This window comes from Phoca vitulina, unplaced genomic scaffold (assembly GCF_004348235.1).
Source record: "Phoca vitulina isolate PV1807 unplaced genomic scaffold, GSC_HSeal_1.0 scaffold18, whole genome shotgun sequence".
NCBI lineage: Eukaryota > Metazoa > Chordata > Mammalia > Carnivora > Phocidae > Phoca > Phoca vitulina.
In genome coordinates this window covers 6,447,174-6,471,042 of record NW_022589721.1, presented here as the reverse complement: position 1 = coordinate 6,471,042, position 23,869 = coordinate 6,447,174, and the positions used below count along the sequence as shown (strand labels likewise).

Below are 23,869 nucleotides of genomic sequence, written 5' to 3'. Positions count from 1 at the left end.
GCAAAGAGTCCTGTACTTGAAATTTGTAATTTCATTTTCTTTGGTATTATTTGAAGATAGCATCTGTTTTTATTATCCTAATCATAAATCTTGAAGAAATTTATGCAATACTCTTATTTGATATGACTGTGAGGAATGTGTAAGACTTTAATAGATGCATAAACATAGAAATGAGGACTCTGTTGAGTTAAGAGAATTTGGTAATGAGTTAGTCTGCTCCCACAGTGAGAGGAAGATAGAATAATACTATAATGATCCACTTAATTATTTGTAAAATATTTTTGATAGACGGATGTCATAGCTTAACAAATGTGAATGTGACACTGATTCTGCACAGTGACAGACTGTCGTTACACATTTCACAGTTCATTATAGTGTTTTTCCCCCAATATTTACCCTTCATTTCTATTGCTGCTTAAAGTTACTTTGTCTTGATTTTATAAAGGATGGGTTTTATCTTGCAGGCTGAGACATACATTACGTTCTAATTCCCATTAAGATCAAAGAAAGAATTCTTACCCTGTAAGATCTCTGGCTCTGTCTCACAGAACTAACATTTTGCATTGCTATTTGGTTTTCATTTTAGTCAAGCATCCATGCTAGTTAATTTTCGCAACACTCCTTGCCAAATAACCAAATTCCCTTTTCCTAGGAGCACTGAAATCAGATGTTAATAAGGACTTAAAGAATTAGGCTTAGCGTGCTTATATATTTTACAAAATTAGAATACTATTTGTGGAACTGCCGTGTTCATGATATTTCACTTTGAACTTGTTCTTTAATTCTTCCACTGTTTATTTTTCCTTTTCTTATTCTTATTCTGAAACCCACTATCCATAAAAATATGACTGGATTACCCTTTCTGGAACATTTCCTTTCTTTTGGTTAGAGGAGGCTTGTGTGTGTGTGTGTGTGTGTATTTAGGTTTCTCTTTTTCTAACCAAAGGCATTTATTTGTAACTTTCTTTTAATATATATTATTGTAGCAAAATGGAACTATACAGAATGTTAGATTTCAGGTTAAAGTTTTTCATTTATCAATTGATTTATACATTCATTTATAAATATGAACTGAGCCCTATGAGTTGGGCTCTGCTTACTGCCTTTTGTCTTTTATTTATAGATATTGCTTCCACTTTATTCATACTGGAGAACTATGTTTCCGCAGACTTTAGATAATATAGGGCTCTTAACCACACACTTATTTTAGAACACTCATTAGATAGGCACTATGCTCAAACCGGAGATAAATTAAACCTGGTACCTACCTCAAGAAGTCTAATGAGATAGAAAAAGTTATGAAAATATGTCACATTTGGATGCTTTCATAGGTATTAGAAAACCCAACCCAAGGTGGCGATTTGTTGACTCAAGTTACCAAGAAGATCAAAGGCTAAAGGAAATTTAGAAGTTTAACCTTGACTTTCATTCTATTTCTTTGTGATTCTTTAGCATCTTCCCTCTTCCTGTGTGTCAGCTTTACCCACAGGCTAACTTATCAGTGGTTCCAAGCAGAAATAGGGACTACATACTCCCTCCATCCTCAATCATTGATCAAAATCCTGCACTTTACCTTGATTGGACTATTTCTGAGCCAGTTGTGGCTAAGGAAGTCCTGTGTTTGCTTAGGACTGATTCCCTAGCCAATCACTGTAGACTGAGGGAATGTGATTAAATTTATTGATTTGTGCCCTTGAGCAGAGGGTAGAGTCAACTTCCCCAAACCACAGAGCTTCTACACAAAAGAGAAAGATGGCTACTCAGAGGGAAGTCCAAATACTGTTTTAAATAGAATGGTGGGAAATTGAAATTGGTAAGGCAACCAGTGACTATGTGACTGGATCTAGGTAACAGCAATTCTCACCCATTCCCACTTGATGTTCAGACTCAGCATTTTATTGTTGTGGCAGCTTGATTGCAAAAAATGGTCCTAATTGTTCTACAACTCTAGCAATGTGACTCTGTAGATCCTCACTTTAAGAGATAGAGTCTGTTTTCCTATCCCTTGTATCTGAGCTAGGCTGATGATTTGATTTAAAAAAAAAAAAATGCGTTGGAAATGACCATATGACAGTGTTGAGCTTAGCCTCCAAGAGGCTTTGTGTTCTTCTACTCATTCTCTTGGAACCCTGCTGCCACCCTGTGAATTAGCCTGGTCTGGTTGGCTGAATGATGGGAGACCAGGCAGAACAGAGACAAGCCAACCACAGCTCATGTCATCCTAGACCAATCCGTGACCCAGCATTTGACCATGGACACATGAATGAGCCCAGGTAAGAACAGGAGGATCTGGTAGGGAGGTGAAGGCAAGGCTTATTTAGTCACGATTCTGAAATCCAATAAACTCAAAACAAAAAGGGTGGTTTTTTTTGTTTTTATTTTTATTTTTTTTACTAATTTGTAGTCAATTCATGTGGCAGCAAAACCAAATGTGTACTTACAAAAGGCTATTTACATTCTTTCTTTATCCAAACTAGTGTGAATATCTATACTTTTTGCTGAAAATATATTAGCAATAATCGCGCCTTGGATAAACCTCATTGGCTATGATACTGCCACTGCGCAAAGCTTGCTGAAAATATATTAATGTGTTTGACCATAGGGTGTTGCCCCAGATCCCACTGGGGATACAAAATATATTGCATATGCAAAGTTTTAGCTTTTTAAACTACAAAAAAAAAAAGAAAACCCAGATCAAACCAAAACAAACAAAGCACCTAACTCTTGAATTATATTGGGCTCAAGAATTTGAGGACCTGAAAATCCACTTGCACAGAAAACTTTTTACCCGACCTTTTTCTTTTTCCTCTTCCTATCCTACTCACAAAAAATCTTCCCTAATCTCCTTTCACTGTGTGTGATTTTTTTTTTTATCCCTCCTCCTCAAAAGTCCCTCTCTTCCAGCCTCTCAGTGTTTGATTTCAGCCTCCTTCTCACTCTGGGATTTGCCTCTCCCACCTCTTTCCTTATATAGCACTATTTAATCTTTCTCAGCTTCCCAGATTGCACTGTCATATATCACCCAGCTCAGCAAATTGAAAGACATTCCTTGACATTTGCCCTCGTTAGAAAGGAAGCAAAAGTTGGAGACCATGGGGTTAAGTTATGACTAATGTTCTTCCTTGTCACACATATAGACAAATAAAGATATATATTACTGGTGCTCTGGTGGGTGTATAAGAGCTGAGTTAGAATGAGATACAAAGAAAATAGTGGTCAATTCTACCCAGGGTGGGGAAGCGTTGTTAAAGAATTTTACAGAGAAAACCATGCTCTAGAGGAGTTGACCTCTATTGACAAGTTGAGGGAATGAAATTGAGAAGCAGCAAGTCTAAGTAGAAAAGGCAGCTTTGAAAAAGGAATGCTATGAGTACAGCTGGAAATATTCAGTGAATTGCAGATAGTTTATGAAGCTGGAATGTATGCTGGGAGGTGAGGAAGAAGAGTTAGCAAAGGCCAAGTCATGAAGAACTTTCTCGCAAATAAGCTTCCCTAAAAAATGTGTAGGACTGTCAGTGGGGTAGAAATCAGGAGAAATTTCTGAAATATGAAAAGCAGGTAAGACGTGACTGAAGAAGTATGAAGCCACTACAAGGAACCTACCAAAAGAGACAGAGCAGCAAATCCAGCATACAATCTCTACTGTGAAGGTAAACACAACACAAATGACCAAATATCCAAGGAAAGACATCCCATGAAAGACAGACAAAATTGAAGACCTTATACCTAAAAAATAGTTAAAAGAGCAATCAAAATTGATATTGGTTATAAATGTGAAAACATATATAATTAACATCCCTGAAGAGTTAAGGTAGGACATTACATTTATAAAATAAGAAATAGCACAAATAGTTACAAAAAAGAAAACAAATGTCTAGGAAGTGAAAAACATAACTGTTGAAATTTAAAAATTAAGAGATGGACTCAACAACATAATGGAAACAGCTGAAAAGCAAATTAATAGTTAAAAATAATAACATTTTAACATTTATGGGGTCATTTACGTGTCAAACACTAAGTACTTTGCATACATTTTATTTAATTCTTCCTCACGATAGTCAAATTAGCAGTACTATTATGTTCCTTTCAAGTACTATGCATCAGATAATTGCAGTAGTCCAAGCAAGAGATGATGAGAGACTGGGCTAAGGAGATATATAGAAGAAGAACCAAACAGAGTCAGAAAATTGATACTGATACTAACAATAATAATAATAAAATACCAAAAAATCAAACCATATACCATAAAGTTTAACAACATAAGAAAAAAATAATGAAGCACAACCACCACCTAAGACACTGATTAAAGTAGGGTCTCCAACAGTAGCATAACAGAGTTGAACCATAAAGGGCCTTGAAAAATGTGAATCAAAATAGGAAATAGTCTTAGTCGATAGGACTATAAAAATTATAAAAGCAGTGTATCTCAAAGTTTATTTTATAAAACAATAGTCCTAAAAGGTGCTTTGTGAAAAATAAGACTCATAATCCTATAAAGTTAGGAAAACTGAAAACATGTCTTACCCTTAGAGTCAAATCATACATTAGCCAGTTAAAGGGTCTCAGAAGTACTAAAATAATGAAACCTGTTGAATTTTTAAAAAGTAGAATCTCCTTTCTTCCAGGGATATTTAATTATGCTAATATCAATATTAATATTACATACAACATATATTTATTATATTTAAATTAATATATAAAAACTAATATTATATATATAAAACACACTGAAGCAAGTAATACTCTGGATCCATGTTTATATATTTATAGGAATCCAACTTGGTTATTCCTCTGACATATATTCAGAAGTATGAAATACAGTTATAGAGTGTTATCATGCTTTTAAAGCATGTTTATTTTATAGGAAAAAAAGTGAAAATGAGGGAAGGAAACTCAAGTAGAAAGGTAACTCAGTTTAAGGACAAATAATATCACTCAAAAGATTAGCAATAATAATAAGGATGATATGAAAAATCTAAAATAAAACTTTTATTCTCCTTGATAGTAAAGGAAAGCAAAACACAATAATTGCTTAAACCACTGTCTACATAGGTAGATAACCAGACCTTTCTGTCCACTTTCTGAGCTCCTTTCTGGCCCACGGCAATTAAGGAGAGAAGGCTAACTTGTGCCACATGAGCTCAAAACCTCACTGCCACGACAGAAGTTTGTGTTGTGCTCACGTCTGAGTCTGATATGGATCAAGTGGCTCTCCTCTAAGCTGTGATTCAGCAGTCCAGGCTGCTTTCACATTGTGGCTTCAAGGTCATTTTAGCATTACAGAGATCACAGGTAGCAGGAAGAGTAAAATGGACAGAAACAGCAGATTCTTAGCTACCTCCTCCCAGAGGTTAACACACATCATTTCCACACACATTCCATTCAGCACAACTGGAACTGTGGCCCCACAGAGATGTAGGGAGTACATCCACACTTGTGGTTGTTGTGTCTTCTTGATGAATTGGACCTTTTATCATTATTTCTCTTATCCCTGGTCACATTCATTGTTCTGGAGCCCACTTTACCATAGCTGCTTCAGCCTCCTTCTGATCAATGATTGCATGATATATCTTTTTCTTGTAACTTATCTATGTCTTTATATTTATATCTCACTGTCATTATCTCTTGCTTGGATGATTATTATAAACTATTTGATTACACTAGGCTAACTCCTCTTCAATCTATTCCCCAAAATGAACTTTTTAAAATTCACATATGATCTTATTATTCTCCTACTTAAAAGCCACCATTGGTATTTTGCTGTTTTTAGAATTAAGTCCACACACCTTATTCTTACTTGCCAGTCCAAAGGTGATTTTTCCTCTTCTGACACTTCCAATATCATTACTTGACATTCTTCCCCTCACATTTTATATTGTATACATATTTAATTTTCTTCAGTTGCAGTAATTCACTTCTCAATTGTCACCCACTCTTCAACATGCTACCTCATTTTTCAAAGGGCTAATTTCTTTTTGTACGTGTCTCACCTAGATATTGTATCATCCAGGGGTCCACTCTGACCTGCCAATTCTGAGTTAGGTATATTGTATTATGTATTCCTCTATCAGAACACTGATGAAATGGCATTATACTTGTCTGTTAAATTGACATATCCCCCATCAGATTGTAAACTCCTTGAAAGGTGGGATGTATCCATTCAGTTCACTACTCTACATCTGGCACTTAGCATAGAACTTTTGACATTCAATTAATACTTGAGTGAGTGGCTGAATTATTGAATGTTATTAACGACTTAAGCAAAGAATTTCAGTGGAGTGATAGGCTAATAAACTGGATCATGTCTCTAGAAAGGAATACGATAAAGGACGAGGAGAGAGTGAAAGGAATTTGAAATATTTCTTGAATAAACAACAAAAAAGATCATTGTAGTGGGCGCCTGGGTGGCTCTGTCAGTTAAGCAGTGGACTCTTGATTTTGGCTCAGGTCATGATCCCAGGGTCATGAGATCCAGCCCTGCGCCGAGCTCTCTGTTAAGCATAGTCTGCCTAAGGCTCTCTCTCCCTCCCCATCTGCCCCTCCCCCTCCCCCACGGAAAAGATCGTGGTAGTATAGTACCACGGGTACTGTAGGATTGTATACTCGCCCACCCTCCATGCATAACAATATGCCAGGTGAAACTAAGCTAGAAGAAACCATCTTCAAGCTCTTCTTAAGATAGAACAAATCCTTAGATTGATATAAATTCTTAATGCAAAGAATTGCAGGCACTTGAAACCTGAATCCTCTCCAAAGGCACGTTTATCTTTTTATTATGATCTGCTACACACAGAACAGTGCATGAAATAAAGACTCACCTCCAATAATTTAGCTCAAGGAGAATACCAATGTAAGCACATCTGGGTCAAGAATAGAAGAGTGCTATGCCTCACAAGCCTCTTCTTTTGCCTTCTCCAAATCACTATTTCCTCCATCCCTTGCAAAGATAGCCTCTATCTTGACATTTATCATAACCACATTCTTGCTTTTCTTCATTGTTTTGCCAATATCCCAAAATATTCTGGTATAGTTTTGCCTCATTACTAACTTCATATCAATGGAATAATGCAGTTACAATTAGAATTTTTTAGTGGCTAGCTTCTTTTCTCCACCCTTACTATTGTTTTTTTAAAAAAATCATATTTATTAATTTTATCCTGAATGTGCACATGGTATTTGGATTAGAGACAGATTATCATTTTTCACTTAAAAAGAGAGCAATGACCATGTGGTTCCCAACACTGCAATTTTTACTCCTGGGACAATATAATGACAGCAAAATCAAATGTCCTATGTATATGAACTTCAAAGTCTGTATCACAGGGGAGAATCAGAAAAATTGATTTTGTCTGCTTATCTACAGGAGCAAGAGAAAGCTTCCTTCTCCTCTCCTCCCACAAGGAGAGAGAGAAAACTTTACTCCTTGGATACAAGAATTTCTGCTTAAAACCTGACTGTTAAGCTTCTATGTCTTTTACCTTCACTTTCGTATTTTTCATCCTTTTGTCTCTTTGTGCTTTGTTTGAGATGTTTTATTTTGATCTGTCTCCAATTCACTCATTTCTCTTCACTGTGTCTAATCTCTTATCTTTTGAGTTCTTAATTTTGATTATGTTGTTTTTTATTTTTCATTTCCAGATCCCTGGCAAAATTCTAAATTTTGTCTTATTTCATTGAGCACAGTAAGCATAGCTATTTATAATTCTCCAATATCTGAAGCTTCCCATTGGTCATTTCTATTGCTTTAGTTTCTGTTTGCTTTCATGCATGTGATCTAATCTTCTGATGGGCTTGGTTTTTTGTTTCTTGTGCTTTTTATCTTAAAATTATAGATTTTTGGAAAGTTGCAAAGATACTACAGAAAGATCTGTGTACTCCTCAGTTTCCTCCAAATGGTTACATTTTATGTAACTATATGGAATATCAAACCAAAAAATTGTCAGTTTACCACATGCATAGGTTCATGTAACCAGAACCATGTTCAAGATACAGAACTATTCCATCACCATGAAGATCTTCATGCTACCCTTTATAGTTATAGTCACACCCATGACCTCACCCCCTACCATCCTTAACCCATAGCAACCAGTAATCTGTTTTCCATCTCTATAATTTTGTCATTTTGAAAATGTTTTATATATATACATATAAAATTATACAGTATGTGACCTTTTTTCATGGTTATTTTTTATTGAATCAGTATATTTGCATAATTATTTGTAGAATTGGTCTGAGCTAATGCTTAGTCTTTTTGTTTGTTTTGTTTTGTTTTTGTTTCAGAGAATGCTGCCTCTGCCAAGTAACTGGTGTCCTAACACTTTGAAATCATTTTGGTTAAATTTTAGGGATTGACATCTTAACAAACTGATGTGTGCTCCCTGTGAGGGTCTATCTAACTTCTGGCTCATACTGCTAGCCAGCATGCAACCTTGCAGGATTCCAACCCAGAGTTTAAGGAATGGAACAGATTCACTACAATTCTTTTCTTTGGTAGGCCCAGGACCCCAACTCCCCCCTCTCCTTAGCTCCTTAGCCTCTCAACTTTTCCCTCTATAATTATCTAACGTCTCCAAGTAAAAGGAAGCTCCAAGCTCCTGACTTGCCTCTCTGAGCCTCTCTCCTTCTTTAGATTCTGGCCCAGTAATTTTTCTCTGTCTTGTTAAATTTGCATGTCTTCAAGCACATGATTTTTATACATTTTGTCTAGCTTTTCTAGACTGCTGAGGATGGATCTAAATCATGTTTCCTATTACTGGAAACGAATGTTTTCTGTAGTTATGTTTTCTTTGACCCATGCAGGTTTAAATTTGTTTTAAATTTAAATTTAAAATTTAAAATATTTTGAATTTTTGAATACAAATTGGAATATCTGACTTTTATTGATATCGGAATTCACTCAAGACAAAAATCAGGTAAAGCAGTTAGGGGATACTGCTCCTTTAGGAAGAAGCACTTGCTCTCAATTTGGCTGCAGTCTTCCCTGACCCCAACTGTCTGTATCCGGTGCTTTATTAATTTAAAAAACATGCCTGCCTGGCCATTGTAAGCATTCTTATTTAAAGGAAACTTTCAAATTTAATATTACTTTTTTTTGTTCCTAGAATTTTGTTGGTAAATGAGATCATTACTCTAAATTTTGGTCATTTTTACTCTTCTCTTCCATCATTCAGAAATCCCAGCTTTGGAGCACAAAGTAAATCATATTCCTTGTATTATTGTCATTAAATGACTGAGTCTCTACATAGCCAATTTTAAAAACGTCTTTCTTACCTCCATACAGCCTACCCTCTTCTAATAACTCTGAACCCATGAAGGATATTTACTTACAATCAGTTCTTATTGTTATTGCTGAAGAGAAAAAACTGGAAGGCATCCTCTCTGCAGTCATCATTATAAGAGACTGATTGTTCCAAGTCTCTTCACTTGATTCAGTTGGTAAAATTACTTCTCAGAATCTATTTTTTCACTGATCAACTTAGTGTAATCATGATTGCTCCTCCCATACCTCACAGAGTATAAGCAAACCAAAAAAAGGTGACATTTTAAAAACTATGCAAGATCAGAACCATTACTTAGACTTTAATATCACAGTGTCAATTGTTTTATAAGCACATATTGAGGAACCACTGTTGCCTATATATTTTGCTGTTTTATGCTCATGTGTTGCTTCAAAATTATAGAAAGAATATATTGGTTCTCAAGGAGCTTAAATTTTATCTGGGAAGAGATACCACATAGAAAGCAGTATAAAATATAAATTAAATAATTCTATATATGTAAAATGGCTATATAAAAGGAAATGTATTATGCCACTAGAATGCCAATTAGAAGGGTAATAAGAAATTAGTGATGCTGAACAAGAAAGGCTCTTGAAAAAGGTTCTTGGGTCAGATTTGAGGAAAGTTTTAGACATGGACTTAGGGGAGAGAGAGATGAAGTTATTCCAGCAACTGATAGTTTTTGCAGAGCTTTTCTTTACAGGAGCTCAGTCTACATTTATTCTTTTTATGCAGAATTTTGAATGAGATTTTGTAGTGTGTGGCACAGAGTTGATATTTTTTAATGGTCACTAATATGTAGACAGTCAAATATACTATATATAGAAATAGGACATGAGAGACAATCATGTGGACAGATCATCTCTCCAGAATCAGTTCATTTTCCCTCACTCTATCCAATAGAAATATTGCACTTTCTGCAGAAGGTAATAAGATATTTAATATATGAATACTGACCTGAAGGAGCTTACAATTGCTGCTACAGGTTTAGGCACCGAAGTGAGGAGTTGAATAATATGCAGTAGTTATCTAGACATACGAGGAATGTCATAAGGCAGTGGCTGATGAGTATAAAAAATACCAGGGCTGACAAGTCTTAGTAGACTTCATAGGAGGCAGAATCTTTGGGGGTCTGGTTTTGAGGAAAAGGGATTCATGGAAGAGATGTAACTTAGAACCACCTCAGCAGGGAAACTGTAGAAGTCCTCTAATCCAACTGGATGAACCCTTTCCATGACATCACTAATAAATGGCTCTTTCTTTATCCTCTCCAGTAATACCAAATTCACGTTCATGAGATATCCTATTTCAAGTTCTTAGAATGTTATTCCTTATAATCAGCCCCAAATCCATCTCCTTATTAAGTGGGATAGTGCTATCCAAAACTTCCCAGTCCCTGTGTCCATCATCCTCAGGTGCTCCATTGTATTATGATGTACTGGCTTATTTATTCCCTTGACCCTTCTAGCTGTCCTGCAGGGCCTGAAGTAGCCACAGCACCAGAACTAGGGTCATGAGAAACCTCTTACGTTTATCCCAGTGCAATAAATATTATCACCTCCTATGTATGCTCTGCTGTGAAGCATTGCTCAGTATAGCGTGGTGGTGAAAAGATCCAGGTTCTGGAATCAGACAGCCCAAGTTAGAATCTTGGCTCTGTCAGTTATTAGTTCTTATACCTTGGGATAGAAACTCCACTTTTTTGATCTTCAATTTCTACATTGCAAAATGGGTACAATAATACATGCTCCCTTACAGAATTGATGTAAGAATTAAAGATGAGAATGCATTAGGAATAATAAATGCTATTATTGTCATTGGTTCTGCTTTTACCACTTTTAACCATGATATATAATTCCTCTTCTTTTTTATAAACCTCAAATTATTTAAAGCTAATTTTTGTTTCCTCTAAGTCTCCTCTGACTAAATATCCCAAGTTCCTTCAGTGTCTTCCTGTCCAACGTGGGTTTAAGTTTGTTCAACTTCTCAGTTTCTCTCTTCTAGATACCTATGGTGTCTTTGTGTTCCCTTTTAAACATAAAGTACTAAAAACAGAATGCACCCCTGCAGGTAAGGATTGATGAGACAGTCCTCAAAGGGTGGAAGGAATAGGGGATGGAAGGAAGGATATTCTCACTGGAGAACAGAGTAATAAGCAAAGGAGAAGAAAGCACAATACACATGGCATGCTTATCAACAAATGGGCCTAACTGGTTAAAAGGGAGTCATGGGAAAAAAGATCTTAAAGGGGTTGGATTGTGAAGTCCCTGGAACTATGATACTATGGATTCTATCAATATAAAGGAAAACCAACAAAGTCGTCATTATAGGAGATTTATCACTTGAAAGCCAGCAACCACAGAATTTATGTGAGCTACTCACAAGTAGCAAAAAGTTATAAATATTATAGCCCTTCTTTTGCTTCCCTTAGATGAAAACAATCAATAACCCTACAATAGTCCCAAAGGCGATGCTGAAAACTTGGAGATGATCCACAAACCACACATTCCCTTTGGCTGTTGGCTGCTGCAATCCACTATGGTTAGAAAGGTCAATGACCCAAAGAAGTTACTTTGTTCTATCCTGGGAGTCATAACTCAGTAGCTTCACTTACAGCCTTCCTTTATTCCCAACCCTTTATTTTCTTGCTTTCTGGTCTTTCTTCCATTCACTCAATTTACATAATGCTTAGAATATTGTGGAGTTCATGACCCACCTCTGCTGAGGACTAGGTGTACAACTTTGAACAAATTACTCAGCTTCTTTGTAACTCAGTTTCCTCGCCTATAAAAATGAGAATTTTTATAGGATTTAAAAATTAATTGTGAACATTAAATGAGTTAATGTATCTAAAGTGATTAGAAGAGAACCAGGCAATAATAAGTGTTATTTATGTTAACTGTTGTTATTTTGGGTCATTACTCTTCATAATTCAACAGATACTAGACACTTGGCTAGGCACAGGGGATGCATAGACAAACAGGACAATCCCTCAACGGTCATATTTCTCCTGATTTTGTGGGCAAGGCAATGACTTTGGGAGCATATTCCTGAATAAACTTCATTAGCTACCACTTACTGTCTTTGTAACCTTGGATGAAACACTTAATTCCTCTGAGCCTCTTTCCTTATCTGTAGGATGAAGATTAATAAAATCTACTTCGAAGATCTGTTCTATTAAATAAGACAAAATATACATATTGCCTGGCACAGTGTTGGAACTAAATACACACTCCTTCCCCCATAATCCTGTGGCCATACCTGAGGCTGGAGGACCCAACCCTGAGTTTAGGATCCAGCCATTTCCTCTAAAGTGCCAATCAGGAGTATGGACATATAGCACAACGTCTTCAGGAAGAGCAAAGCGTGGAGGAGTGAGAAAAAACAAGGTGGGGGAGGCAGGGAGACCGCCCCTGGACTACATCTCCCGGGATGCTCAGCAAGAAGGAGGGCCACGCCCCACCCGGCCCCTCCCGACCGGCACAGCAGGCGCTGTCCACCCCGTGGAGCCCAGCGGCGCGCTGAGGCTGGCTACAAGTGCCACGGCTGGTAATCGGGGGACTTTCCCGAGGAGCGGCGCAGGAACGAGCGCGGTGCTCGAGCCGCACGTGGTGGTCAAGGCAGGGGTGAGTGCCGGTGAGCGGGACCGGGAGGAGGCGCTGGGGCGAGGGAGAGACCCCAGGAGCCTGGCGGAGCGGCGGAGTGCGTCCCCACTCCCTGCCCCAGGTGCTTGCCCTGCCTCGGGGTATTTGACGAACGCCGCCCGACTCCGGGTGCCTTGAGGTTCACCCGGAATGGATGAATTGATCTCGCAGGGGGCACCGCTGCCCGGCGCTTGCTGCGCGCCCTCCCCGCACAGCGCGCGCTGGACGGATCCCGAGGTCGCCTCCCCCAGACCAGCCTCACCCGTATTAGTTAGTTCCAATGCAGATATTAAGGCTCTTAGTCAATGGCAGACGGAGGAGGTATAGTGCTGTCCCCTCGCTTTGAAGTGCAATTTCATTAACCTCCCTCTTAACCAGAGAGACGAGAGGCAGGAGACGGAAGGAAAGAGCCTTTAGCTGGTCCCATGGGATTATCCATTCTCTACTGAGGATGGAAGCCCCGGATTATGGAGCTGCAAAGGGAATCGACTGTGTAGCGAGTGTATCTCCGATGGAACGAGCGGAGTCTGTCTTTAAAGAGAGAGAGAAGCAGGCGAAGGGAATTAAGTGGAGATTTCTTTCCCTCTTTGTTATAAATTGGAAGTCCCATAAGGAACCCTGCCGATTTTATCCAGAGTAGTCCAATGTGATGAGTTAATCGTGCCAAAAGTTAATCAGAGCACCTCATGTCTGAGGGAACTGCGAGACGATTTTTCATTTCAGGAATTGATCAAAGCCGTATCACCACTTCCTTCATGGAGGGATCCGGCTGTAGGGATCTGTGTCCACTTGCTAAAGGAAAGTTCTGGTTCAGTTATATGTTTTTTGCACTTGCTTTGTTTTTCTGTTTTAGCTACAGAGAAACTTTGGTAACAGGAGAGAAGTAACAAAACAAACTTTAATGTAGAGCAGAAAACGTGTGGATTCCCTCTCCCATATTTTAAGTGAGTTGCTAGGTAGACCTTAGGTAAGCCTTACTCGTGGGTCTGTGTGGGTTACCAGCTGCTGGAGCTGTGGATTTTGAGCATAATAGGCCCCTGAACCATGGGTTAAATCAACTATTGCTGGGAATTTGGAAGCAGAATAAAAAGGGCCCTTGCTTGAAACTGCTGTACTTGGTGATAGTGAAAAGTGAGTTGTTATTCCTTGGTAGGATGGCAGAGGCAGAGAAAGGCGGGCAGACAGTTTTCTGTTCAACCCAAAGTTCTATCACAGAAAGGTCCCATGCTGCCATGGGGGTAAGGGCATGTCTGGATGCAAAGTTCCAAAGGTAATTTTGGAACTGTGTTAATAGCTTCTCACCTATTTACCTCAACAGAACTGTGACTCTGTGGGTTTATAATTTGTCTTTTACTGTCAGTTTACTTCTTTTATTTTTTTTTAAAAGATTTTATTTATTTAATCGACAGAGAGAGAGACGGCGAGAGAGGGAACACAAGCAGGGGGAGTGGGAGAGGGAGAAGCAGGCTTCCCGCCGAGCAGGGAGCCTGATGCGGGGCTCGATCCCAGGACCCTGGGATCATGACCTGAGCCGAAGGCAGACGCTTAACGACTGAGCCATCCAGGCACCCCCTGTCTGTTCTCCTGGATGGTCAATTTCCCATGCATGTTTGTTAGCCAAGTGGACAGAAGGAGAGGGACTCAGACCCATTCAGACACAATGAGCAAGAGCAGCAGATCTGCACCTAGAGCAGGTGTGTTTGGGGGAGGGGGGAGTGGAGTGGGCTGGCCCATGGTATTTGGCAGGGATCACACAGTAAGGCACATCGTCTACATCCTTCTGGGTCTAGAACAAGCCGGCATCATGTAGCTGCAAGGGCTGAGAATGAAAGTACAATGAACAGGCATGGGGTCTTGTACATACAGGGCTGTGTGACTAAGGTCATTGGATGTAGGTGTCTAGCCATCTTTTACCCACTTCCGAGCTACTCAGTCAAAATGCTGAGCTCTAGTGCCAGTCGAGCCCAGCTGACGGTGACATATTTGTTCATCCCTGGTAATGCTCTAAAGCTAATCTGTATTAGAATCTGTTCTCAACTAAAGATAGTGTAAACATAATTTTTTTTTTTTAAAGATTTTATTTGTTTATTTGACAGAGAGAAACACAGCGAGAGAGGGAACACAAGCAGGGGGAGAGGGAGAGGGAGAAGCAGGCTTCCCGCCGAGCAGGAAGCCCGATGCGGGGCTCGATCCCAGGAACCTGGGACCATGACCTGAGCCGAAGGCAGACGCTTAACGACAGAGCCACCCAGGCGCCCCGAAGATAGTGTAAACATAATTTAACTGAATTGTTGAGAGGTGTGTGCTTCCCCAGGTTTTCCAGAAAATCTCAGCTCTGCTAAAAAAGGTCCCTGCCTTTCTCATTTGTGTCTCTCTACAGGAAACTTGCCTTCTTATTTGAGGGATCCTGTCACAGAAATGTGTGAGTCCTTGGATAAATTTGGCTTGATGACGGCAATGCTTCCTTCAGGGACACTTCTACTTCCTCTGTGCTCCTTTTCTGCCCTGACCTAAGTTCCTCAGTGTCAGTCCCTCTGCTAAGTCAGAGGATTTGCCCATTTCACACTTTCCTGCCACTAGGTCTCCTCTCGTTTCTTGTACCCCTTTTAGGAGGAACTGGGGCTGGAAGTGTAACAACTGTGGCTGAACAGGAGATGGGGACCCCAGGAGCAATACTCCTGGTGGTGCAGCCTTAGGTCCCGTTGGGTTCATACCTGTGTGGTTTTTGGCAGAATTTTCGGAAGCTGATGGGGGATGTCTGACTAGCTCCGATGGAGCTCCACTACCTTGAGAAGAGGAGCAGCCAGGCAGTCCTGTGTGATGCTGTGGACTGGCATTCAGGCAGGCTTCCTGGTGACCAGGCAGATGCGGCAGCCATCAAAGCTGCTCTCTGCTGCCAGAGACACTGTATGTCGATGCCAAGAGCAGCTGAGACGGAAGGGTCTAAACTTAGCCCTTCTCCAGCATCCCCCTCCTCCTCTCTGCAAGACACTGTCATTCAGACAGACTCCTTGCCACCAGGGCCTCTCAACTCAGGGAACAACCAAATACTGGCAGGACGGAAAGTCTGCAACTGCTGCAGCCAGGAATTAGAAACTTCTTTTACCTGTGTGGATGAGAATGTCAACTTAGAGCAAAGGAACCAGTGCTCCCCTCTAGGAAAAGGGAGCAATCATCTGGGAGACCTTGGCTGGGGAAATCCAAATGAGTGGTCTCATGAGGCTGCCATATCCTTGATATCTGAAGATGAAGATGATATAAGTTCGGAAGCCACGTCTTCAGGGAAGTCAGTAGACTATGGGTTCATCAGTGCCATCTTGTTCTTGGTCACTGGCATCTTGCTGGTGATCATCTCCTACATTGTCCCACGGGAAGTGACTGTGGATCCCAACACCGTGGCGGCCCGGGAGATGGAACGCTTGGAGAGGGAGAGCGCAAGGTTGGGGGCTCACCTGGACCGCTGTGTGATTGCAGGACTCTGCCTGCTCACACTTGGGGGGGTCGTTTTGTCCTGTTTGCTAATGATGTCTATGTGGAAAGGGGAGCTATATCGTCGCAACAGGTTTGCCTCTTCCAAAGAGTCTGCAAAACTCTATGGTTCTTTCAACTTCAGGATGAAGACCTGTACTAATGAAAATACCCTGGAACTGTCCTTGGTAGAGGAAGATGCTCTTGATGGACAGAGTTAATTCTGGTTGTGAGCCTACTGAGAGTCTGCATTAGCATTTTATATGAAAACAAACAAACAACCCACATTTCTTAAAATTAACAGTGCAGTTTATTTGCTTGGCAAGAAAGGCTTATTTCCCAAACCAACAGCCAGTGAGTGTTTTTATTCTAGATGTATTTTTTATTTAGAAGAAAAGCTATGTAAGATGCATTAAGAAATTACAACCAGCTACATCTGTCCTTCTAAAGAACTGAGATTAATTCATCTATAATGGCCATCAGCTTCTACTTCACTTCTATAGCAAAATATTTCTAACAACCAATGTACAAATGATTTCTTTTACATGGTATGGGGAATTATTCTTTGGACATTAGTAGGTCCTACACACAGTAGGATCAATTAGGTACATATCTTGTGAAAAAGAACTTAAGCACTAATCACATATTAAAGCTTACATTTAATTCTCAAAGGTGCTTATCCATTCTCTTGCTAAATTTTTTCTTCTTCTGATTTGGCTGAACACTAAAATACAGGGTTTTGAATTTGAATATTTTGAAGCTTGAGGATGTTGATTATTTTAAAAAATGCAAAAACACATATGTTATATTTAAAATTATTCCTGTGCTCAGAAGTGGTAACTAAGTCATTAGAATAAACTTTCTAGTAAAAGAAAAATAATATAAATCATTATAAGACCAATCTGAATTTAACCCAGAATGGTAGTGCCAGATATTAGCCAGTGTTGCATGCCCATTCTCTAGATGAAGTAAAATTAGTTGCTTATATAAATTTCATTTTCCATTTGTGCTTTAGCCATCAGACTGGCTACCTAGGCTCTAGAAGTCTTTCCTGGTTCTCACACCAGAGAGGCAAAGCATAAGACATTTTTAATATGTTTCCAGACATATAAACCTCTAGGCAGGTCTAAGTCATGACTGGCTCAGACACACACCCAGGTGATGTTTTGTTGTTTGGAGAAATACAATTGCAATAGAATTGCAGCTAGACTCTTAGAGACTATGCCTAGAAGTTGGTTTCACTTCTCTAGGCCAAGCAACAAGCCATTGCCCCAGGATGGCAGCAGTCCTTAAGCCCATAGCCAAAAAATTAGAAGAGTGACAGAGAGAAAGAGTAAACGCAGTGATTCAGTGGGAACTGTGTCCTCACCAAAACTTAACTTCCCCTAACAGTCGTCTAAGTATCATTCTTTTTTTAAAAAAATTCTTAAAAATTTTAAAAGGTTTTATTTATTTATTGGGAGGGGGGGCTCCATCCCAGGACCTTGAGATCATGACCTGAGCCGAAGGCAAATGCTTAACCAACTGAGCCACCCAGGCATCCCATAAGTATCATTCTGAGTTCCTCATCCATGCCCTCAGTAACTGTGAAATCTTGCCTCATGACATCCAAACTTGCTTGATGAGAGGCATAATGAGCAAAGTGGTCACAGCTTTGCAAAACACAAACCCAGAGTCCATACTAACACCCTGTCTCTGTACGGTTATGGTTCAGAAAGGGGTAGGAAATGCAGCCTCAGAAATAGCTTGCATTTTGCAATTAATCTTTGAGGTATTTCCATCCTCCCATGGTAAGAGTTGTTTTAACTTCCATCAGTGGGGTCTTTCTTAAAAGAGGACTGGAACTTGGAATTTGGGGTGGAAGGGCAGAGATGGGGAAGTGAGAACAAATTTCTTTATAGATTCTAAAGCCTAATTCCAATGCCTAAAGTTTTTATAGTTTTTGAGGATTGTGGAAAACGTGGATGACTTTGGCTGGCAGAGTGTGTGGGTGAGGATATTTATGTGAATGAGTTCTTGTGGCTGTCAGAGTTTCATCTGATGAGTTAGGTACACTGTGTTACTAAGGGTTAAGATGAAATGCAAAAAGGTAGGATCAGAGGATAGTAAAAATAGAGAGGGCAGGCATATGAAAGAGTTATTAGGTAAAAATGAGAAATTATATGGACATCAGAGGAAGCTAGATATAGCTCAATTTGGAAATAATTGGGAGAATATAAAGATGATTTTTGTTATCTGTTGCTAGTTCTTTTCGCTTTTTGAACAAAGTTTTTGTTTTACTGTGACTCTCCTGTCATGGTTTGTGTTGAAGCTGACTTACCAGCAGTATAAATTTCATTTTCTGAAGGTTTATGAATTGTCAGATTCTAGCCTCCTTAGGGACCCACTTTACATGAAGTTGAGGCAGTAAGTTAATGATATCCTTGGCTGGGCGAGTAGGTCTGAGCTGTGTGTCTTTTTTTTTTTTTTTTTTTTTTAAGATTTTATTCACTTGACAGAGGGAGAGAGAGAGAGCACAAGCAGGGGGAGTAGCAGGCAGAGGGAGAGGGAGAAGCAGGCTCCCTGCAGAGCTGGGGAGCCTGATGTGGGACTCGATCCCAGGACCCCGGGATCATGACCTGAGCCGAAGGCAGTCGCCTAACCAACTGAGCCACCCAAGCGCCCGAGTTGTGTGTCTTTTTAAAAAATACATTAAAAAAAAAAAAATTCACGCTTGTTCTTAGAAGCTAAGTGGGATCAGCTGAGTTTTGTTTTATTTATTGGTGAAACATGACTAATTAGCTAAATTGCAGACTAAACTAAATTAATGTGCAGCCCGATTTTCGGTTCATGAAGGAAGACAAATTTGAGAATCAAGTGTTAGGAAGTTTTTCAATTCTGTAAAACTGGATAAAGGAGAAAAAAACCAAAGCTTTTCATTGGGAAACATTTAATGAATCTTACAGCACTACCAAATTACATATAGTTCTGATGTGATCTAAAGGATCTCTCTCTCTCTCTCTCTCTCTATATATATATATATACACACACACACACACATAGATACATAGATAGGGATACATATATAGATATCCCATTATATCTATATATGTATCTGTATATCTATCTATATATATACATATAGATATAGATAGGGATGCCAGATAGGGATACATATATATCCTATCCATTATATCTATCTATGTATCCCAATTAAGAAAAGATATGCATGAGGAAAGACCTAACAAGTCAAAATATATTTCTTCCTTAAAATTTTAGAATTGAAATATCGTAATTAATGCTTACTTATTTAAATCTGTTCATATACAGGACACATCTATTCATATATAGGACACATCTCTTCTAAGGTTCTACTCATGTGGTGGCAGACCATTACTCCAAGAAGAACCAATTCAGAAAATCATCTGGGTGTCTCCTGTAGGGCTGTGTTGACCCAGTTCAGCTAACTGCCTTAATCAGCTTTCTTCCAGTATTCAGGTGTGTAGCTCTAGTCCATCCTATCAGTGCCTGAATTCAAGATGAGGATTACTTGAATTTAAAGTCACGGCAACAAAAAACCCTGAACTTTAGACTCTATTGTTTCCAACCTGATAAAGAGGTTTTTGTCTCTAAATGTCTTTATTTAGAAGTACTTAGGCAAGATCAGGTGATAAATGTTATAGACATTGAACCGACGATAGCTGTGGTGTTGCTGGTCTTGGATCCTTCATGGAGATTATGACCTTACATCTATCTCTTGAACATGGTGCTGGTTGTCGTTTATGAGAGTTTTTATTGCTAGACCTGGAACAACAACTTTTTTCAGAGGTCCATGTTAATTAACTTTTTATCAGGTTTCAAAAAACTAAACTGAGTCACTTTCCTAATCTTAAAAGAAAGTAGCTCATTGTTCAGCAGTGTGGTCCAGAGGGGTGAGTACCAGAAAGAAAGCTGACTTTCTCCATTACTACTGGGATCTACGTGCTGTTTATGGACAGTTTAATCCTCCTAATGATTTCAATAAACTGTTCCTTCTTAGAGCACCTTAAACTGTTTGTGATAGAGCTGTGCAAAGCTGAGGGTCCTTTCTAGCCATTTAGAGCTCCTGAAGCAGACCACCTACTGACTCCCTCGTAGGAAGAATGTCTTTTCTCTAGGCTCCCCATTTAATAACTGATTTATAGTTTAGAGGAGTACAGGACTGCTTGGAACCATGGAATTCTTGGTGGCTGTGGTGCTTTTATCCATATGACTACTATGCCCCTTGGTTCTATGCTTACTAGAGACTTGCCTGATATCAGAATCACATGCTTTGCTGTCTGCTTAATAATATATCTGAGTCCATCCCTCTCATAGTTACTTGTTTCGGGGACGCAATTGGACCAATGCTGGCACATGTCCTTTGGGGTGCAAATGTAGACAAAGAGACTGCCCTACTAATTGTGCCTTCCCTTTGCCCCCCAGTGTAAGGATAGTGATCGAGTGAGCACTATGCCAGTTGAATATCAGGAATTAGGGTCTGAACCCAAGTGGCTCTACTTTTTGTTACTTCTTTGTGACTGGCAGAAATTCTAGGCAAGAGCATTTGAACATTTCAGCCTTCATCTTTAATATGTGCAATGACAGGCATATGCGAAAACCTTACCCGGATTAATCATCTAAAGTTAAAGAAAAAAATGTTCTATATATTTATTAGGAGCAGGTTTTTCAATCTGAAGGTCAGATTCCATTGCAGCAATTACTGCTACCACAAAAATGTGGTCTGACAAAAGAGATTCACAACCTTCACCAGTGGTTCACCTATTCAGCAAGATTTAATACCACCAGCTAGGTTCCACTGTGACAAAGGAATAAGACAGATCCTTATAGTTCTCTGTAATGGGATTTGACCTTTCCCAGAATTGGGCATAAAGACTGATTTCAATGAAAAGAATTATAATGAACTCTCACTGGCTTTTCCCAGTATAAAGGGTTCATAAGAAAGAGAATTAACATGTCATTATCTTTCAGCTGATTTTCAGCTATATCATTTTATGGTTCATAGTATTCTAGAATATTCTCTCCTTCCAACTTTTATGGGCAGAAGCCTTGGGAAATAATTTGCCTGATTTGGGCACTGACACTGTAAAAAGTAAGATGTTATTTTAAATATGTAAAATTGATTTCAAACATCTGTGGCTTATACTTAAGAGTATACCTGTGGTTTACATTTGTTAGTGTGTAAGTTTATGTCCACTCAAGTCTGTGTATGTATTAGGAGAATGTTTTATAATTATAGAACTGTAGTATCCAAAGCTATTGTTAGAATAATTTTTCTTATAGGAAATTTGGCATGCCTTAATGTTGACTTTAAGGACAAGAGAAGTGTTTCACAGGTCACGAATGAAGAATTTAGAATCAACCTCAGAATGAGATGCCATAATTACATAGGTCTCTTTTGGCTGTTCAGCATCTCACAGATGTTTGATTTATTTTTTTAACCACGCAATTTCAGGCACATAAGAGTGTGGCCTATTTAGAAATTATTTTACCATGAATTATTATTTTATTTCAAGGAAATATGGGCAGCAGACAGGACAGTATTTTCCTTTGCTCCAAGTTTTAGTAATTCTCCTGTGTTTCGGGAAGAAACAGCCTTATTTTCCCACTGCCATCTTCATGCTTCCTAGCCAAAGCATGTTATACATGAACACGAACAAATGTTATACAAGAAAGCAAAGATGGATTATTACTATATAGTATATTGAGAGTTTCTATTTTGCGGTTCTCATCGTGCTTTTTATTTTTCTTGCCAAATAAGAAAAATAATTTGATGTTGATTATGTGTTTTAATATGCAAAAAAGGGCAGTTATTAAGGTTATGGGCTTTTTCTTAGGGCATGTGATGTCTTATATGTTAATAGCAAGTGTGTCATATCATTTTAAAATAAAACTATTTATTAAGATGTTTCATTGTGTTTGTTTTTGTTTATTTAAATCTGAATCTGTGATGTTGATTTGGTCTTTTAAAATTATATTTGAAATTATTTGTCCACAAAAATTAAAAGTAATATTTACCCTGATTCAAATATAATATTCTTCTTGCTACCATATCATTGAGCAATGTAAACCATACCTTATTATTTTACTTTCTATGAAAAAGTCAAAGCTATTTAGATTTACTCAGTATTGAACCTAGAGTGTGAATTGCATGATGTGGAAAAAAATACATGAATTGGTATTTATTGGTATTTTAAAAAGTACTTATCTAAATATCTAGAAAGCTTTTAGATGAGAAAAAAATATCAAATTAACTTATGTTCCTGCTCTTAAACTTCTCTTGATCTATTTTTGATCTCTATTTTCATTTGAAGGATGCATAATAATTTATATTAAGTGAAATTTTATCCTTATTATGGTTGAGAACTATAAAGGGACAATCTGAAGTGAGGCCCCATATATTGCTATCTATCTATCTATCTATCTATCTATCTATCTATCTATATCTATATATCTATTATACAGTTTTTGCTCAAAGACCTTTTTTTTGGTTAACCACCTCTGATCATTTAGAATGAACTACATAAAGCTGCTACAATTCCATAGTCTCTTGCTACATGACTCTTACAGGTCAGCAGGGAGGCTGTTAGAGACCCAGTCTGATGTAGCTACCTTTTCAATTGTTGCTTATTGTCAAGCTGGAAGGAAAAAGAGAGTCTGAAAAGTCTGGAACAGGCATTGCACGTCCTGGCAACTTGGTAGCCAGGACTGGTTCCATAGTTCCATTCAAGCCAGGAAATGCAGTTCCATCATGTGACCGGCAATGGGGAGAGTTAGGTCTAGAGCGTTTGACAGATGAGACTAATAACCACCACAATTTCTAACGTCTTTGTGTTGTTAAAGTACATTGTATCAATGAATATAAAAATTCCTACATTCTCTGATGACCACTTGATCATTTATTTTTAATATTTTTATACTGAGGGCAAAAATAATTATACTAAAAACTCCCAGAAACACACAATTTAGTAGTGCTTTTTATTTATTTATTTTTTAAAGATTTTATTTATTTATTTGACAGAGAGAGAGACAGCGAGAGAGAGAACACAAGCAGGAGGAGTGGGAGAGGGGGAAGCAGGCTTCCCGCAGAGCAGGGAGCCCGATGTGGGGCTCGATCCCAGGACCCCTGGATCACACCTGAGCTGAAGGCAGACGCTCAACAACTGAACCACCCAGGTGCCCCCAGTAGTGCTTTTTAGAGAGGAAAATGATCACAATTTACCTTAAAATTACCCATATGATTTTGCTCTATTATTTTATCATAAAAATTAAGAGATTAAAATATCAATCCCAATGCTTTCAGCTCTTGAGCAAGAGGAAGCACTTTCTTAAGTCCTTACTATATGTTATGGAATTTATACCTTACTCACTAAATTCTCACAACATTCCTGCAAGAAAGTATTATCATCTGCATTTTAAAAATAAAAAAACTGGGCGCCTGGGTGGCTCAGTTGGTTAAGT

General features: G+C 38.7%; 1 protein-coding gene and 1 non-coding gene across 2 annotated transcripts; one reads left to right on the top strand and one right to left on the bottom strand.

Moving 5' to 3' along the window:
• Nucleotides 1–2,424: 2,424 nt before the first annotated feature.
• LOC116639628 lies at nt 2,425–2,570 on the bottom strand. Its single transcript, XR_004300878.1, has one exon. It is a non-coding gene; the product is annotated as a U4 spliceosomal RNA (small nuclear RNA).
• A 10,197-nt stretch (nt 2,571–12,767) lies between these two features.
• On the top strand, nt 12,768–17,865 carry TMEM74 (transmembrane protein 74). The gene is made up of 2 exons (XM_032415910.1): nt 12,768–12,904; nt 15,303–17,865. Exon 2 carries the CDS (start codon nt 15,694–15,696, stop codon nt 16,609–16,611), a length of 918 nt encoding a protein of 305 aa, XP_032271801.1. The 5' UTR covers nt 12,768–12,904; nt 15,303–15,693; the 3' UTR covers nt 16,612–17,865.
• The last annotated feature ends 6,004 nt before the right edge of the window (nt 17,866–23,869 follow it).

Bases quoted from the DNA above. Each gene is read 5' to 3' on its own strand.
- TMEM74 (XM_032415910.1), top strand. From the start codon at position 15,694: ATGGAGCTCCACTACCTTGAGAAGAGGAGCAGCCAGGCAGTCCTGTGT.